General features: G+C 39.9%; 1 protein-coding gene and 1 non-coding gene across 3 annotated transcripts in view; both read right to left on the minus strand.

Annotated features, from left to right (window-relative positions):
* The window catches only part of CRCP (CGRP receptor component), a 34217-nt gene extending 15262 nt beyond the window's left edge, over window positions 1-18955 (minus strand). Inside the window, exons 1-5 of one of the 2 annotated variants that reach the window (XR_009960408.1) lie at window positions 18867-18955; window positions 14006-14042; window positions 10384-10482; window positions 6508-6602; window positions 536-733 (exon numbers count right to left, since the gene is read on the minus strand). Coding sequence is in view for 1 of the 2 variants with exons in the window: in XM_062592440.1 (XP_062448424.1) it covers window positions 6508-6602; window positions 10384-10482; window positions 14006-14042; window positions 18867-18874 (239 nt within the window). In the remaining variant the exon portion in view is untranslated. The remainder of the gene's footprint in view (window positions 1-535; window positions 734-6507; window positions 6603-10383; window positions 10483-14005; window positions 14043-18866) is intronic. The other variant, XM_062592440.1, reaches the window with a different exon arrangement.
* A 146-nt stretch (window positions 18956-19101) lies between these two features.
* On the minus strand, window positions 19102-19172 carry TRNAG-GCC (transfer RNA glycine (anticodon GCC)). Its single transcript has one exon. It is a non-coding gene; the product is annotated as a tRNA-Gly (tRNA).
* Between the last annotated feature and the right edge of the window lie 1020 nt (window positions 19173-20192).

A 20192-nucleotide genomic window follows, 5' to 3' on the forward strand; every position in this document is an offset into this window, starting at 1 on the left:
TTGCCTTTTTCTCATATTGATATGAAAACTTCACTGCTCTCTGCACCTAGAATTTCTTGCTAGAATGTACACAAATCAGAACCCAAATACTCACAATTCCATTGGAAATCCTGCAAGTCTGAGCACGCCTCAATGCTGACTGCACTATTTTATACCGACATAGACATGATAAGTCTGGATTTTGTTCAAACTTCATTACGTCTAAAAATATATGGAACTTTTCCCAGTTTGGATGAATCCATCTTGAATCTTTCTACAGCATGCATATTTACATTCCTGCTGACTAAACAGACAGGATAACTCTCCTAGTTATCTAAGCAGAAGGCAAAGAATATTTTCAGGATAATTAACCCCCAAAAGTACATCATTTGTTATTTGTTTTTCTTCTAGACTACTTGGATTTTAGTAATACTCTTTGAAACACGAAAGCTGGTGGTTCTAGAGATGAATAAATATAAAAATAAGATCAGTGACAGTTGAGAGCCATTTTCTCACACACGAAAATAAGCAAGATCACACTATCAGAGTTAGTCACCTGTAGGCAGACTCTTACAGGAGCTCCTAGGGAGAAGTCCCACGAAGGCAGTCACTGCTGCTTGGCTGAGCAGTGCCTCCCCAACTCTGGGCCACATCCAAAATTAGCTGAGACGCAGTTAGAGCCAAGATCAGCATTTCCAGCTGAGGGTGAAAGGAGGTAGAGCAGGCTTTGGGACGTATAAAGCTCAGCTTGCGGCTGCAGCAAAAATGTGTGCAGTTAAGAGATGGGGATGTAGGACCTCTCCTATTCAAAGTCACAAAAACGTTCTCCTAGAAGACAAAAATTACTGTCTTGCATGCAAGACCACTTTCGAGTATTTAGGTAGACAAAAATAACAGGACATTGCTGCAGTGCATCTGCATATTAAACCCATGGATTCTAAAAAATAATTAAAAAATCCATGCTGTTGTGCAAACTGAGACAAAATGTACCATCTTCTATCAGCAATGAGCCTAATACATTTGCAGCATTTATATTTTAACCAAATTCTTGTATCAGACTTCTTTATATTGCCCTTTTTTTAAATTTACTGAACTCCTAGGGTGCATATGCATAAATACATATGCATATACGTTTTGTTTTTCTGGCAAAAGATCTACATGCATGGGTAAGAAGAGAAAAGTGTTAGTGCCAAGATCCAGCATATACAGCTAAGAAAATCTGTGACTGTGTAGAGGCAGATTTATCTCCAGGAATGTATGCTTTTTAGCCACTGGGAAAATTCTAAAATAACAACAGTATATGCAACACTACATTTTATTACTAGTTGAAAACACTTAAGAGTGAAATCCTACAGTCTTGAGTCAATCAAGACAATGTGAAAACTTGGCTGAAACAAGATCACAGGCTCTGGCAGTAACGCTCTGCAGGCGGTCTGTGGAAACATATTGGGCAGTATTTGCAGCACGGGTTACCACTGAAGTTCAGTGTCGGTACATTTGTTCAGAATCAAGTCTGAGGGCTGATAACAGTATATGAACCCAAAAGTTGGGGAAACACTGCTATATATCAAAGGATTAATTTCAAATCCATTGATTCAGTGGGAAACGCAATGATCTTTTTTCAAGATGGTATTAAACGGGGCTACTGTTAAACTAACACCATACTGCCTTTGGCATAGAATATATACTTTTAAAGCTCTGGAAGAGACAAAAATCACAAACTCAGTCATTCAGTCTTTATTATTTTAGAGGTTTACTTTTGTTGTAGTTTTTGGCAGTAATAAGGGAAAATATTTTCTAAGAGTACTATTGATTTTCAGCTCAATACTTCCTTGAACATGTTGATTTGAAGACTAAGAAGGCAAAATTTTTGTCCATATTTTAAAATTTAAATACTACGCAGTGATTAGAAACTGGATTATTCCAGAATTAGTTCTAACATAGGTTACCAGTAACAGGAAGAAATGCAAGTAGAGACAATTCACATTTAACCACAGTTAAAAAGCATGAGCTTAATAAACGTTCTTTTCATGAGATACACTACCTTACAAAATATTAAGCCATTTCAGAGGACTAAAACTGGAAAATTAGCTGCTAGCAGAATAATGTATTTCCAAGTATAACATGGCTCGCTGTACTGAAGCTTTAGCCAAATCTTGAGGCCTCAACAAGGTAATAATAAAATTCTCTGTGATGTCAGCTCAGAGCTTTTTCATTTAAAAAAAGCTCTGTTCCATGGTTTCAATTTTACTGAAATACTGATGACAAGGATAAAAAAGATCTATGCTTGGCCATATTTTGACTGTATCAGTGAAATAAATGTTTAATGGCTTTAAAATTGCTCCATTTAGCAAGTCAGCTAGCTGATACTGAAAAATATAAGCTGTTTTTACACATTAGTATTTATGTTTTAAATTTGTCTTCTAGGAAAAAGTTGTTTTTTTTTTCTACCTGTGATACTGATTAGAAAAACCCATCACAAAGTGGAAGAACGTCAGGATAAAAGATACACTGGTCTATTAAACTGATGTTTTGAGTAGCAAATATTAACAGTAACAGAAACAAAACAGACTTAGAAGAGATTTTACCAGAACCAGACCAGTACCATCACGCTATTAGCTATATAGCTAGCGCTTGAATGCATTAGGACGTCACATGTAGCCATACCAGCAACGCATTCTATATGGCTCGTATTGCTATTGTAAAAGGAAGGCAGGAGAACTGAGATTTCACTTGATTAAAGCTCCATTCTTCAAATGAACTCTCTAGAGAGTATCTGGTCTTCACTATCCAGAAAGTTTTATGCACACTAGCACGACCTAGTGCTTGGGAGCTGCAATAACATGCTGACCAGGGAAAGGGAGCTCAATGTCCAACATTTTTTTCTTTTTTTCTTTCTTTCTTTCTTTCTTTTTTTCTTTCTACAGATAGCTGCAAATTCTCCTTATGTTAAAAGCCCTGAATTGGTGAACTACTTTCAAGGTCTTAGTATTAGAAAATAAAATGTTGAGCCTAATTAACAGCACAAACACTGCTTAATGGTTTTCTCCTTGATTAAAAGCACAGACACACTAAGGAATTTAAACTGCAAAGGAAGCAGTGTAGCTGGTGGGATTTTTAGACCAGCAATGCTTTTTAACCAGGACCTCTCTTCTGCTTGCTATGAGAAAACAGAAATTGCTGCTGTAGCAGTTCTAGGCACTCACTGATTATACAGAAGAATTTGTCTATATGATGGAATAGGATAATGGACCCCTCCATGAGTGAAATTATTCAGGGTTATTTAAACAACAAATCAAATGAGATATTTAAAAGTGCTGTTTGCTCTTAAATCATACAATTGCACAAGCTCAAGTAATCAGATACAGCACAACTGAGTTGATGCTTTCACAAACACAGCATCAATCCCCAGTAAGAGAACAGACACTAACTAAATTATATCTTTATCTTCTGCCAGTAAGCCAATACTAAATCCTCTTACGTATACCTTGCATCAAATTAGCTACCTTTAAAAAAACTGCTACCAACAGAGACAGCATGTGAGCAGCTAAGAGATTAAGGGAGAGAGTATCTCTCCAAATGCCTCACCCAGCATGGAAGTAGCAAAGAGATTCTGGAGTTCATTATTCTTCGTGGGAGGAAAGGTCATTACATTGGGAAGATCATGTAAGGAAGGTCTGGAGAGCAAATGTCACAGCTTCTTTCCTCTCAAAGAGGAAGAAAGTATTGTACCAGCTAACTAGAACAAAACCTCAGATGGAACCTTTTATACAAACGTCACCTTTACCCCACAAGATGGAAATGATTAAGACCTTCAGTTTTCCTACTTATTTAACAACACAGGAGTGTTGAAGTGGTCTTGGTTATGAATCAAAGAGTAGTTCAAGAGTTCTTTGGAGGCACTAACGTTTAACATAAAATGTATTATATGGTAATTGCACACCACACGCTTTCTGTGTTTTGGTGAGAAGTGGCTGCCAGATGGCTCTGATACCTCCAGCTTGAAGCGGCTGAATGGAAAAGATTAGTGAAAACAAAAAGTGCCAAGATCATACCAAGTAATTCTGGTTCTTATTTTGCAAAGTACATGGCAAGCACAGGGCTGGCAAATTCTTTCCCAGATGACAAAGATACTAGCTAAGAGTAAAGTTGTAAGTTCAAGTGATGAAGGTATCGCAATCCTGTCTGAGCTCTAATAGGCCATAAATGCTGTTTATTTTTTTTTTTTAACCTAAACTAGTGGATTGCTCTTCACTCTCATCCTCCTGCTGTTATACAGACGAAAATGACTTGGAAGTAATTCTCTTACAGACTCTTATTCAGAGAAAAAGGACAGAGGATGATATCTAGAAACAAAAGAACTTTCTGGCATCCGTATAAAAAAAGATAGAATAGTCAAGAAGCTCATCTAAAGCTTGTAAAAATTTCACCCTTTTCAGCACTGCTATTAGAGTTCACCGAACAAACAGGACGAGGGTAAGTGAATATTTGGGAAGAAAACCTTCTCCAAGACACCTTGGCAGGGTGGGCGATTCTGCAGCTGGAATTCTCTGACTTCCTGGCACAATGTCATTTAGTGCTTCACTCTCAGAGAGACCATACTGGGCATCAGCATCTCACACACGATAGCAGAGCTCCCACGACTTTCTGTAAGAGTATCAGTGTTAACCCGGAGGTCCTGGTCAAATTCTGCCTCAGTAATTCTATCAGAAGGAATTTTAGAAATGCAACTTAGAACAAAAAGTTCTTTGACTTTTAATGGGACTTTTATTCCTAACTCACTCAGCTACTTCTGAAAAATCCTACTCTGCCTTTTTAACTTCCTCCTGATTTTGCTGTGATACAGCATTCCTCTGCTGCTTTCCTAAACTGCTGTCCTGCACGTACTGAGTAAGCTTATTTCAGTTCAAAGCTGACACATATAGTACTAGAAATCTGAAATGCTTGCTACAGATTTTAAGATACCTCTTTCATTTCCATACTATCACCTCTGTAAATATTTTCCCAATGTTTAAATACCTCCATGTCAGAAAAGAATTATGGTAGCTTACCCGCTATATAAATTAGTAGTATCTTGCTGTTTAAAATGAGCTGTAAGAGGACTAAACACTGACATACTGACCCGGCAATTTCAGTTCTACATAAGAAAGTAGTGCAAGCAAAGTTACACTACTCATGACAAAGCTTCCAAGTACTACCACCCCAACGTCAGCAATGAGAGTAATGCTGGCATCAGAGCTGCTAATGCACTGGATGCTACGATAAATATCTGTAGAGAGCCGGCATGAAAAAGTCAATGACATAGCTGATTGAATCTGCTTTCTACTCAAATTACTATGCTTTTGGACAGGCTAAACACTTCCTTTGTAGCTCTGCACTCTCCAGATGCTCTCAACTTGCATTTCTTTTTGTGATGCAACCAAAGCAGTAAAAACCTTCTTCCCAGAGCATGAACTCCTTAAAGAATCAGCAGAGAGGAAAATGCAGCCAGTGTCTATTCGGCACAAACCATCCCTTCATGGTGAAGAGGCAGTCATTCAGTAGCAAGTAAGCCTTTGTACTTTCTGCTTTAAACACATCCTTTCACCAAAAGATGACCAATTAAAGCTATCCAAAGAACAAACACACTGATTCAATTACTTTTGCGTTTGAATGTTTATGACAGGTTTTATTCACACTCTGAAGAGAGGTTTGAGAGGATTATGCATTTCAAGCACCGTAATATGCATTCATACCACTGCCAAAGAGAAAAAAGGACCTTTGAATCTTCTAACTGCAAAAGAAAAAGTCAGATTTTCTATGCAGGACTTTCCAAAATAAGAAGAATAACCTGTAGTTCAGCTTTCCTGGAAACTATGAAAAATTTTCTGTTATCTGAATAGTGTATCAATCAAGCAGTGTACACCTCTTAGAAATCCTAGTGGACACAAATGCCAGTGGATAAAGACCACAAATAGGAAAGATGAAAACTTTAGTTTGCTGAGCACTGATTAAAGAAAGATAATGTGATGCAGCTGCCGTTCACAGATTCACAAAAAATTAGCTCGAGAAGAACACATTTTGCATACATCTGTATCATGATTTTATTTATCTCCCTGCAATACACTAATCTTTTGCCACTTTCAGGAATGAATGAATTTTTGCTTAAGAAAGTTCATAAAAATGAGAAAGCTGATAATAAATTGAGGTTGTTTTCATCACAGTTCTCTTACTGTATGCAAAACCCATTTGTATCTTATATTGTTCTTCTCACAGAATATTTTATAAATTGTACTTTGTGCTTGGACCATGTGAAACCATGCTAGAAAAGAAATACTGACAAGAATCTGTTTGAGCAAAACACTGGAAAACACAAGTGTTAATATGAGTGCAGAAAAGGATATTTGGATGAGGATATAAATAGTGACAGAAAATAATGAGAATATGTTAATACGTTAATCAAAAACAGATTATCAGATTGTGTATATGGTGCTTTTTTAACCATTCCCATGAATTTATATTTTTATTTAAAGATACATCTCTACTTACTTGGTTAGCTTATGGCCTTTCATTGTTATGAGGAAATCTCTTACAGTTTCAGGAGTCTGGTATCTACACGGTGTTTTTGATATGTACTTCAGCGTCTGTAGGGGGTAGGAAGAAAATATACATTATTTCACAGTTATTATTTGCCTTATGTGTTGTCTATGAAGCAAGTTATTTTTTGAGGACTCCTCAGGACTCCTCAGAAAAAATCTGGAGTCAGTTCAGGGTTTTTGTTTGTTTTTTAAACTTTTTCTGAATAGTGGAAAGAGCTATCCCAGTCAACACAAATCATTTTGATTTTTCTTTCTTCAATAAGACTATACTGAGGGCTGATAAGGGAGTAAGAAACAGGCAGTACCTAACTATAGTTTTATGGGACAGAAATTAGATTAGTACTTGTCAAGAAAGCCCCACTGAATTAATTCCATAGAGACATCTATCTGCACACCTGTGTTACAATTCCAGCTTTGACCATTCCCTCTGTAGCTCTGGGCAGTCATGCACCTGATCTGCTCCAAAGAGGGATTATATCAGCTCGAAATTGCATGTTGAAGAGTTCAGGAAAGGATTGAGTTTTAACTCTGTCTACTGAAACACACTTCGTTTGTGAAAGAAACTTCGTTAGTAATGTATTTTCTTTCTTGGCTGGAATGTAATAATCTCAGGTGATGCTAAGGTTGTGATCAAGGTATGTTTACTACTGTGTTGAATGGCATCATTCAGATTTACTTCTCCTTTTAAAACCAATAAATATTTACAGATTCAAAGTTTGCTTGGAAAGGTACCAGGTCCTTTAGTTACACTTTGGAAAAGCTGAAAACCACATTATCTTCTGCCACGTTTTCATGAATTCAGTATCAGGGATACTTTCACTGCCAGCCCATAAACAGCTCGCTCAAGCTGCACAGCACTAGCAAAGACTTTCCAACCTACGGCTGTTCTCATCTTTTAGAGGCGTATCTGCCAATGCTTTCTTAAAGTTCACAGAAGCAGTTTAATTGGTTTGCATTAAAAATCTGCAAGAATATTGTCATATTTTACTCTGAAATGTTTATCTGACTTGAGACAATTTATTTCTTTGCTCCGTTTTTTACATATAACACTCATCAACCTCAGTTAACTTTTGCAGATGTTGTATTTGCTTTCTTTAAAGCATGACACCAAGTAGACAGATAACAAATATATCACATAATTTGAGCCGATTTAAAAAATGTGGTTATAAACCTCTACTAAAAGAAAAACACAAACAAATTCCAATTTACAGCTGTTCTTTCATTGGCAGTAGTGTAAGAATCTTTCTGAATGTTGCTTAAATTAGACATCAAAATGAAGGGTTGGAAATAATGAAAACCAAAGGAAAAGTTACGGAAATACTTGCATTGTCTGCATAGTGTGTATCAGCAACTGAAGGATATATAAGAGTACTGTCGATATTTGTTTTGAATTAAGAAAAAAAATCTTCATCTCTTGATACTGCGTAGCTATACACATGAAGATTTTAAAATATCTGTACAACTGACTAATGATGCAGTATCTAGAGCAGAAACACAAAAAGACTTAAATGTGCAGTATGATGCCATACACATAGACTACCCTCTACATGCTATGCTTTGAGTTTTCTTCTACAAATATAATTATTTTCAGTGCTACTGAAAATACTCTTTAAAGTGAATATTTGAAAAGTCAGAAGGCAAAAAAGCTGCATCAATATTTACAGAACAGAAAACAACAAGATACTGGGAAAAATAATCTACAAGATTCTCTTAGGCTATGGCAACTAAAAATATATGCAAATATATTTCCAGTATATTTCCATTAAAATGTATTTTCATTTTGAAAGCCTAAGTAAATTAAAACAGACTTCAACAACACAGGACAGTTCATCCTACTTAACAGATAGAGAGCTGATGAAATATGATTCACTGGTATTCTTAATGACCAGTTTTATGCAACTATTGAGGTATATATTTAAAAGTATTAAGGTGTCAGATAACTATCCCTTCTGTAAGTCCTGACTGACTGACCCTTTCAGATAAAAGAGAATTATTATTTACCAATAATAACTGAAAATAAACCATCATATTTTTATGTAATAAATTTTGATTACTTAATGAGAGTCATTTCTGTTCCAGGCTGGCTTCTTCTGCAATTTCAAATCAATGAAAGTGCCAGAAACGTATCAAAATACGGCTCCACCTTAGTAAGCGTCATCTAATCCTTTCAAATCCAGATATGCCTGAACAGGGCTTCTGAAGACATACTCAACATGAACAAAAAAATTCCTTATGATCAAATTCCTGTTCTCTTCCAGTAATATAAGAAATACATAGAAAATGTACCTAGATTTTATACTAGCCTCACTGCCTGTATAAAAGCAAGCACCCTATAGGCATTTAATATGCAGCAATATAACAAGACAGTTAAAACTTTAAGGTCTATTCAGATACAAAAAAACTTACTGTGTCTTTCTCAGCTGTTTCAAAGAAGTAGGGAACAGACTGTTAGTCTCCATAAAGATTTCAACTAGATTTTTGGTAAGCCTCTATTTTGTTGAATCTGAAGCGTAGGAATTACGACTCTATACCTTTTCAAACAAAGCCAGAACTAAAACAAAAACAAAGCCTAGGCCAAATCTTATTCACATGAGTAGTTTCCCTGCTCAATGGGATTACTCATGCAAGCAAGGCAAACTGCATTCAGCTCGCTGCCAACCATGGGGATACTCGTGCAATTCTCAGACACGGACACAAGAGGTCATATCACTATTCTGTCATAAAACTACTAATTTGAGATATTAGAAATGTTCATAGTTGTACTGTATGATTTTTAAAGTCCTTCCTAGCAACAGATACCATTTATTACAGAACTGGTCTCCAACTGATGATGTTGAAACCTGTAATTTTGTGATTCCAGTTGTACATGTCTTGCTCTTTTCAGTTGGAAATTATTAGTTGAATTCTGTTAATAAGAAAATCATCTATGTGATCTATACCTCAGCTTTGAAACCATAACTAGATGGTAACATCGATTCACTGAATGATAGCACGTTCTGCCCTAAGTCTTAGCGGGATAGAACACTGGCAATCTTCAAACAAAGAAAACAAAAAGTCTCCCACAGTTAAAATAGAAGTTTTGTTTTTGTGACAGATTTTAATAAGAACAAGATTTTGTTCTCAGTTATCACTGCTCCTCTCAATCCTGTGCTTTGCAACAGTTAGCTAGTACATTCCCATTCCAGCTCTTTCAATAGGAGAGTTTTATTCTAACAGTACAATCGATGCTGTGGTAGACTGGAGGCTGGAGGCTCCAGTGAAGCAAAAAGCCTGGGTGATGCAGATGTTAGGGAACCCTGTGCAGAAACCTCCCCCCAACCACAGGACCAGCTAGTTTGGGGTCAGAATGACCAGTGCCAGACACAGGATGGCCCCACTTCATCACTTGGGACCTATGTACTGCATTGCCCAGTGTTCCCACTTGAAAGGAAACTCTGAGCAGGGAGAAGCAAGGAGATATACTGCATGGTCAGCATGGATCCATGGGGCCTGCTAGCCCCAAATCTGTTCCGTGCAGACCAGACAGAAAATGAAACTAGAGCTGATCCTGGAAATGCTACAACTCTGACCACAGCACATTACAGCTGAGTGAATAAGCCACCGGACTCAGCAGTCTCTACAGGAAATCAGCACTGTGTCTTTGCACTTAATGGCACAGTTAGCCATAGAGACCGGCCATGGATAACGAAAACTGACCAAAAAATAGATATTTTACTGCACTTTTCAATAGGATAAATATGATCCAAAGTGATTAATATAAACATCTCAAGATGTGAATTACTCCAGCTTGTGCTAATTTGCAAAGGAAATTCACAGTTCTACTCACTTCATACATGATAGTGTTCAGGTTCTGCTGGCCAGAGCTCTGCTTGTTCTTTCCACTCTCTTTGCGCTGCTGCTTAAGATCAGTAAGTAACTGGAAGACCTATGAGAAAAGAAAGAGTAATAAAATGGAATATTTTAGTTAAAATACTCTAAAATGTCTAAAAATATTACCACAGAAAAGTATAAATTAACAATGCCAAATCCTATCAACCATATGAAGCAGAAACTGTTGCTTCTTTGGCGACTACACCAGCAATTAAAATGAAGGATGTTTTGGCAACTGAGTGTTGAAAAAGAAGTTGTATAAGTTGGTAGCACAAAAATATGTGAATATTTTAAAACAGATTTTCAGCACTTGTTGAATGTTATCCAAAAATCCCAAAGGAAGACGTTTCCAGGATGAAGCCATCCCCCTACCTTACACTATCTCACGTCCCAAACAGAACTTGGTCACACTCAGCTGTCCTGGCACCCAGATCCCATTTAAATATATGCTTGAAGCATAATCTCACGCAAGTTTACAGCTCTACTGAATTTGTTACGACAGATCCACCTACAATATTAAAATGAATATATGTCTTGTCTCACAGAGATGCTATTTCACATTATCTGCATGAAAGAAAAGTAAACTCTACAACTGTCACATAGCCAGGAACCAACTAAATTCCAGCCTGATCTACAGATGCTCTTGAGACTAGGAACACTATTGTAAATTCCATTGGAGTTATTCAAAATAGTAAATGTTGCAGTAACCAGCAGGGTATGCTAAACTACATAGATTACATTAGCTCCCTTTTTCCTTACAATTATGTAATATCATCAGTCATATTCTTGAAAAGATGTAATAAAGATGTCTTCACATTTATGACATGCTGAATATCAAAAACATAAGAGCTGAGATTCAGAGAGGCAGGCCTGAAGGCAAGAAAGACGTTTCAATTTTTGCAACAGTGTTTTTGGCAAATCTGTTGCAAGTCTGCAAAATCTTTACTCATCATAACCAGGTACACAGCAAAAATGCTGAGACAACATCAAAATTATTCTTTTATTGTCATACATAACCAAGTAATAAAGCAGGAATTTAATTTCCACCAACAGCCAGGTTCACCAATCCTTTTCAAAATCACAGATTTCTACTGCATAAAAGGAGCACACTTCATACTTTTCCAAAGTGCACCATGTAACATAGCATTTAGACAAAAAATTTCAAAGTTGCCAGGAAAGCTAACTGTCTACTCCTCACTAAAATGGAGAACCTATATCTTAACAAATATTAACAATTTCAGGGAAGTAAAGCAGATGTGTGTGCATTTTTCAGTTACATAAATTGACCCACTCCTCTTCTGTAGTAGTTTCTCTCACAGGAAAAAAACAGAAAAATATGTACAAGAACCTGTCTTCAGCAACAGCATTTGCTCAACACCTCTCAGGATTTTCCAGCTGCAACTAAGATAAATGCAACTAGACCAACTCAGATAAGATGTCACCATCTACAGTGTTATCAAGGTTGTCAAAGTATGAGTTGCACAATTAATTCTTAAAAACCTTGGAAGGTAGGTAAATATTTGAAGAACATGTAACTAGTGACAACAGGACACTAAATCACAACTCCAAGATTACAGAAGAAATCCAGGCACAGAACGCAGAACATGTCAGCCTGGAACTCTTCTTTTAAACATCACTTTCTGTCCAAAATGTGATCCCAGTAAGGAAAACATTAGCTATGGCAGTCAAATTGCAACTGAAAATAATGAGCAAATAGAAAGGGGACTGTAGTTTTAGGGGTATAAGTATTCTGAAGAGCAATAAAACGCCATGCCCCAGAAGCCTACAGCCACTGACACTGCAAATCCCTTCCTGCAAAGAATTAAAAAGCTGTATGCCTGACTGCTATGCTGCGAAAGGAAACTGGGAATAAGCAGTCTGATCAATAACTTCACTTCCCACTTCCTTTCGCTCACTCTCAACACATGTGGGTAGATTTACCCACACAAAGACTAAGTTCAGGAACTAAGTTGAAAGTTTTGATTGAAGAGCATAAAAAATGGATTCTGAAATGTGGCTAACACCTTCCTGGTCTGGACTATCACTTTTAAACATCTGCAGATCGCACGTGTGGCCAACAACACTACTTGAATCTGAGCAGGCAGCAAGCAATACCTAGTTTCCCAAATATATCCCAGCAAGCAAAGAACAAAGAAGCAGAGCTGATTTTGCAATAAATAATCTCTGAAACACTTGCTGTCTTCTGTGCTACAACAGTATATTTTTTAAAAAACAGACATTTAATACTAGTTTGGCTGACATAATATCATCAATTCCTTAAGCAAGAGAGTTCTTTCCAAGTATTTCATTAGAACTCTTGTAATATCTGCCAGATGGCATGCTTTGCCATATGCACAAATGTAGCTCAAGATAAAACATTTCAAGATTTATTTTGGAATTAGGATGAAACAGCTGCCCAATTTTCAAATCTCAGCAATTAAGAAAACAAACACATTTCACTTATTAAAACTGCTGAAAAAATGACGATCATAAACAAAACACTGAAAACTTTCCGTTATCTGGTTAAGTTACACTAACAAGAACATAACATTTCTTTCTACTTCTGCTAAAAAAGAAAATACTGTTATTCAGAAGACAAGAAAATTAATAACTTTTCTATATTGGGAAAACAGATGTTTTGTTTTGTTTTTTTACTATTTATACACCAATATTCGTTATGGTTGTAAGACAGGCCACCGGAGCTTCCCCATGTCAGCAGATCACGGCACATCCTCGGCTCCTAGTGCTAGTGTTTATCCTGACTAATGTATCTCAGATTTGCAAACAGCCTCACCCTTGCTACAACCTAACCTACTCTGGAAACACTCCCAAGAATTTTAAAAAACACTGACAAGCAACCAGGCGTGTACGACTGCATTTCCAGCAGCACTGGCTTTAATATAATTATGTATTAATGAGTTGTAGGCCCTTGGTAATACAGCACATCTCAAAGTTCAAGTTAAATATGAAACACTTATTCTAGTAGCAGCTGTTTGGGAAAGTGTTTGAATTCTTTTGCAAGAAATTTTATCTGCAACATTAAGGAGACTCCAACAATCACTGTATCACTCATTTGGTGATACACTGGTTTGTCATAAGACAAAACTCAAAAAAAGTATTTTAGACATTGCTGCCTAGTTACAGAAGTGTCAACTTTCAGGATTCACAATGGGACACATCTGAAGTCAAAGCAACAGTGAATCCACTGCACTTAGCAAATACAGAATTGCATAAAAAAGTGGAAAGTCAAATTTTAAAACCAAACTACCATACACAAGAGGATTCAGCAAACTAAATAGTGTAAAGAAGAGAAAGCAGAAGTTACTGACATTCTAAAAATCTCCCATTTGAAAAACAAATTTTGGGACCAACCAAATAATAAAACAAGTGCCACTACTAGTGAAAACATTTCCAGTTTTCCTTTAAAAGGGTTTTTTCTTAAAAACAATTCAAATGGGAAAAATCACATACAGATCTTGCTGATTGCCACAGGCACCTTTCAACTTCAACAGAAGCATACAAGTGACTGCCTGTAGCATTAAACTGCTGGCTTAAAACCAGGATGCAGATAAACTTACCTCAAAGTTACTTAGCAATGCGGCATTTGCATCTTTTCTAAAAAAGAAAAAAAAAGATAACAAAAAATTATATTTGAAATGAAATTATCTGAAATTTTTCTTTGTTGAAGTCATGCTGACTCTGAAAGAACAGACACTATTTTCATATCTAGCTTGTTTCTTCATAATATCATCAAGAAGTCTATTTTGGTAATTCTACAATTATTAAGTCATTTATACCTTTGGAAAATATTTATTTTTCCATATCATAATTATTACATAAATGTACAGCATGTTTTGCACCATTCACACCCCAAATCATTATACACTCACACCACACAATCCCTTCATACAGCCAACTGTTTTATTCACTCTACTTTACCAAATAAATAAATAACAATTTCATTGCTTCTTCCTTAAATAAAAACGCCTGAAGTTTTAACTGAATAAGACTGAGAGGAAAAGTACAAGATCACACACATTCTTTATTTACTTATTTCTCAAGAACAAGGAAAAAGAAAATACTAGTTGTAGTACAATGCATATATGGTACATGTGTATACAGATACACATATGGCACTATATTCTCACACACTATATTGAATTTAAAAAAAAAAATCTTGCATTTACTCTTTATTGTTCTTTCAATCTTTATGTGGTTATTCCTGTATTAGCATGGCAAGGCTGCAAGTTTCCCATTTGCTACCAGTCTAACACTTCCCCACTAATTCTGTCTCAATTAAGCAAGAATCATTGGTAGCCACCACCACTAGACTAACTGAATTGTCTTGCAGTTAAGCAGATTTCCAATTTAATCGTGGCTCTAATACTATGGGATATTATAATCTTGTATTTTTAAATTAAAAAAAGAAAAAAAAAAGGAGAGAAAAACTGACTCAGAACCCCATACATTGCCAGAGTAGTGCAATCTGCTGAGCAAACAGCCAGTAGCCGCAACAACAGAAAGTTACCATACAAAAGGAAAAAAAAAAGGCCTTTCTCAGGTCTGCGCAGCAGCATATGAAAAAAAGGTACAACGTATTGTCAGGCACAGCCGCCGCTTCAATAGAACTGCCGCGTTCATCACTTTCACACAAGTTAAATGCCGTCCACAAACTTCCACAGGTTCTAGCATTGTTTTTAAATGAAAAGGACCTTCTAAAATATGCTGAGATGAACTTCAAACTCCATCCAGCTGACTGGGGTGAAACTTCAGCAAGTGAGCTCACACACGCATTAGTTCTCATTCATGTTTTACAAACCCTATAGCTGCTGCTGTTTGGTCAATGCAATTCTTCAGAATCTGTGCATTCAGGCTTTCTCTACAGAAATCCCTATGGATCAAGTACATTCTCTGTCGGAAACAATGCTGTTACAGAAGAATTAAATGTATAGAATTATTTAATTAAATAAGTGATATGATCATACAGAGTCAATCGTTTCCTGGGCAGGAACAGAGTCTCTGGAATACTGATTTTAAAACTCTTTAAGACAATTGCTTCCCCTATAATTATGAAACATTTTATCGTTTAGAAAAATGCCTTTTTTTCTTGTATCAATGGATAGCAAACAATGTGCCAATCTAAATCTCAAACCTTCAAGAATTTTTGTTGTGCTGAAATACTGGAGTTATAAATTGACGAACAAGTCTACTGTTTCAAAAACTTTTGTAACATTTATAAAGTAGAAATAATTGCTTTCTTCTCTCTTCTCATAAATGCTAAATTAAAAATACAGCAAGAGAAAGAAGTTATAAAGAATGAATTCTAGTGCATGTTTTTAAATAGCTAGCTAAACAGAATGCTTAACTTTTATGAGATTAAAGCTTAAACAAAAAATATAGGAAAGTGTGATGTTAACACCAAATCATTATACACTGAATTGCTATTATTGCTCCAAATTTTAGTTCAAAACACTATTAAGAAGGTCTTCTCCATCTAATATCCAGAAGTATTTTAGTGTATGGTATCACATCTTTAAAAATATCATTGCACTTCATGTTTTTTGAAAAACGGGTTGTATTGAAACAAAAATATTTTGTGGAAGGTTTTTTCTTCTTGTAACAGATGCTTCCGAAATGGGAAGGCCTTAGGCAAGACAGGTTTTCCTAGCTGCGGACTGTCCTTTTCTGAAGAGGCTGCCAGGCACGAGGCACGTGCCTATGAAGTGCAATATGAAATTCCAATAGCAATTCCCAAGTGGATTGCTCTGTTCTGATAAAAGGGTCCAACCCCCACCCCGGAGGGCTCTGGGCCCCAAATGCACCTTTGGACTGGTACCAAAAGCACCATTAAAATAAGCCGGGCTACTCAAGGTAGGAAAAAACAAGCAGTTGCCTAAGTGCAACCGTTAGAATTTAACGGTATCAAAATAGGTTAAATCCTGTCTTTCAACCTGCTCAAGCAACCCCGAGCCTGGCTGCATTTTGGGGTATACAACAGCAGCGGGGCACTTCCCGTGGACTGCTACTCACGTTAAGACCAAAGTAATGCAAACTAGTATTTCAATGAATGTTTCTCATCCGTTATTGACTTTTGAATTTGAAGCTCGGCACATTCAATGATAATAAAGCGCTCAGGCAAGGGTAGCGGGGCTGGCGCGTGGTCGCTCTCTCCCAGAAGCTGTAGGTTTTGGTTTTGCCTTTCCTGGCAGGCAACAAAAAAAAGGCAAGCAAGCAAGGGGAGCGGGCTGCACGCAGGGCCCCCCGGGCAGGAAGGGCAGGGGGGACGCCGACTGAGAGGAGGATTAAACCTAAGCTGCGGTGTCTTTTTCCCAAACAAAGAGATGCTTCAGCAACATTTGTACAGCAAACAGAAAACCTCAGCTTCTGGGGAGCAGGCCCAAGGCGAGGGGCCGGCGCCGCGCCGGCGCTCCAGGGCCCCCCGGCAGCGCCGCGTGCCGCAGCGATGCCCGCGGGGCAGCGAGCAGCACCCCGCGCCGCGGCGGGCCCCTACACGTGTACCCACCGCGCACTGCGGGCCTGTATACGTTCACCCCCCCATGCTGTCAGCAGGCCTGTACACACATATGCCCCCCAACACACACACACTGCGGGCAGCCCCATATACATACACCCCCCCCCTCACACACACACACACCGCAGGCAGGCCCATATACATACACCCCCCCAACACACACACACACCCCGCAGGCAGCCCCATATACATACACCCCCCCCACACACACACACTGCAGGCAGGCCCATATACATACACCCCCCCACACACACACACACTGCGGGCAGCCCCATATACATACACCCCCCCCCCACACACACACTGCAGGCAGGCCCATATACATACACCCCCCCCCACACACACACACTGCGGGCAGCCCCATATACATACACCCCCCCCCCACACACACACTGCAGGCAGGCCCATATACATACACCCCCCACACACACACACACACCCCGCAGGCAGCCCCATATACATACACCCCCCCACACACACACACTGCAGGCAGGCCCATATACATACACCCCCCCACATACATACTGCAGGCAGCCCCATATACATACACCCCCCCCACACACACACACTGCAGGCAGGCCCATATACATACACCCCCCCACATACATACTGCAGGCAGCCCCATATACATACACCCCCCCACACACACACACACTGCAGGCAGCCCCATATACATATACCCCCCCAACACACACACACACTGCAGGCAGCCCCATATACATACACCCCCCCAACACACACACACACTGCAGGCAGCCCCATATACATACACCCCCCCCACACACACACACACTGCGGGTAGCCCCATATACATACACCCCCCCAACACACACACACACTGCGGGCAGCCCCATATACATACACCCCCCCCACACACACACACTGCAGGCAGCCCCATATACATACACCCCCCCAACACACACACACACTGCAGGCAGCCCCATATACATACACCCCCCCCACACACACACACACTGCGGGCAGCCCCATATACATACACCCCCCAACACACACACACACACTGCGGGCAGCCCCATATACATACACCCCCCCAACACACACACACACTGCAGGCAGCCCCATATACATACACCCCCCCCACACACACACACTGCAGGCAGCCCCATATACATACACCCCCCCAACACACACACACACTGTGGGCAGCCCCATATACATACACCCCCCCAACACACACACACACTGTGGGCAGCCCCATATACATACACCCCCCCCCCACACACACACTGCGGGCAGCCCCCATATACATACACCCCCCCAACACACACACACACTGCAGGCAGCCCCATATACATACACCCCCCCAACACACACACACACTGTGGGCAGCCCCATATACATACACCCCCCCAACACACACACACACTGTGGGCAGCCCCATATACATACACCCCCCCCACACACACACACTGCGGGCAGCCCCCATATACATACACCCCCCCAACACACACACACACTGCAGGCAGCCCCATATACATACACCCCCCCAACACACACACACCGCAGGCAGGCCCATATACATACACCCCCCCCCACATACATACTGCAGGCAGCCCCATATACATATACCCCCCCCACACACACACACACTGCAGGCAGGCCCATATACATACACCCCCCCAACACACACACACACTGCGGGCAGCCCCATATACATACACCCCCCCCCACACACACACACTGCGGGCAGCCCCCATATACATACACCCCCCCAACACACACACACTGCAGGCAGCCCCATATACATACACCCCCCCAAAACACACACACTCACACACACACTCTCTGCGGACAGCCCCATATACATACAGCACCATCCCCAGCACACCCGCGGCTCCCCGCGGCCGCCCCCCGCCCGGCCCCGCTCGCTCCCGCCGCCTCCTTACACCTCCATCTTGTCCCCGTGCGCAGCTGCGCGCTGAGGCGGCCGCGGCGCCGCCGGCCCGGGCGGGGACGTTGACCTTCCCCACACGCGCTCCCGGCGCTGCCGCCGCCCGCGGAGCCACGGCAAGGGGCAGCGCTGGGAAGGGCGAGGGTCGGAGTTGAGCTGAAAGAGGTTTTGAGGCCCGAGAGAGAAGGAAAAATGGAGGAAACAGGAAAAAAAGAAAGAAAAACGTCAACTGCATTGGCCGGGAATCGAACCCGGGCCTCCCGCGTGGCAGGCGAGAATTCTACCACTGAACCACCAATGCCGGCGCTGAGATAACTCCCGCCGACGGCGTGCCTCTGCCTGCGGGAGGGCGCCTCTACTGACACCATTTCTGCCGCACCTCTCGTCCACCTCGGTAAAGTTGTTCAAAATCTCCATGGAGCAGTAACCTCGCAGATTGTCACGAAACTTCAAAACAGATGTGCCTGCCAGTCGCTCCAGATCACAGAGTAAATTAGCATGTAGTACAGAATTACAAGCAATAGATCCTTTATACTTTCAAAGGAAAGACAGACTGCACTTCTGCAGAACAGTAACTACCGTGGACAGAAAGTTCAGTACAAAAATTGACACTTGGGGCAAAACATGTTCTGAAAATCTATTTGGTTTCTGAAAAATAGCTACCTTTAGATATGATGACAGTGAGAGGAAAATTGTATTTCAGAGGTCCTTCCAAACCAAAATTATACCTGCGTGCAAATAGAACACTGTAAGGCTGAAATAGTTGCACACTTGCTCTCCTCCAGTCTTCTTTGAAAGCATCTGTGCATTCATCTTATCAGGCTCACAAGCATTATATGTCTTTTTCTACCATCACCCTTATTCTTTCTTTTTTTCATATATGCACTGTACATTTACTACATTATATTACAAGAGCTCTTTTCACTCTTGAGAAAACTGAACACAATTCTTTGAGTGCAAATAGCAAAAAATCCCAAAGGCTGCAGCAGGGAAAATTATGTCTGTGTCAGAAACAGAGAGACGGGAACACATTAAACCATTTATTTTGCTATTGGCCCCTCAGGCAAAAGTTTATATACAAACATGACAGCAGTAACCCCCTAAGGAGTCACACATGCATGCTTGTTAAGAGGAATCTAGGGACTTGAATTGATTGCATACTTGTGTCCATCCATAGGACATTAATTAAACCTCCCTTGGGAGGGAGGTTAATTAAAACTCCCTTGTTTGTCCTATGATACTAGCAGAAAATTCACCACCTCATTTTCCCTCCAGAATCAAGCTAAGAAGTCTACTCTCAGTCTGTGGCTTTGCTGCTTGC

Source organism: Rhea pennata, chromosome 20 (assembly GCF_028389875.1).
Source record: "Rhea pennata isolate bPtePen1 chromosome 20, bPtePen1.pri, whole genome shotgun sequence".
NCBI classification, from domain to species: domain Eukaryota; kingdom Metazoa; phylum Chordata; class Aves; order Rheiformes; family Rheidae; genus Rhea; species Rhea pennata.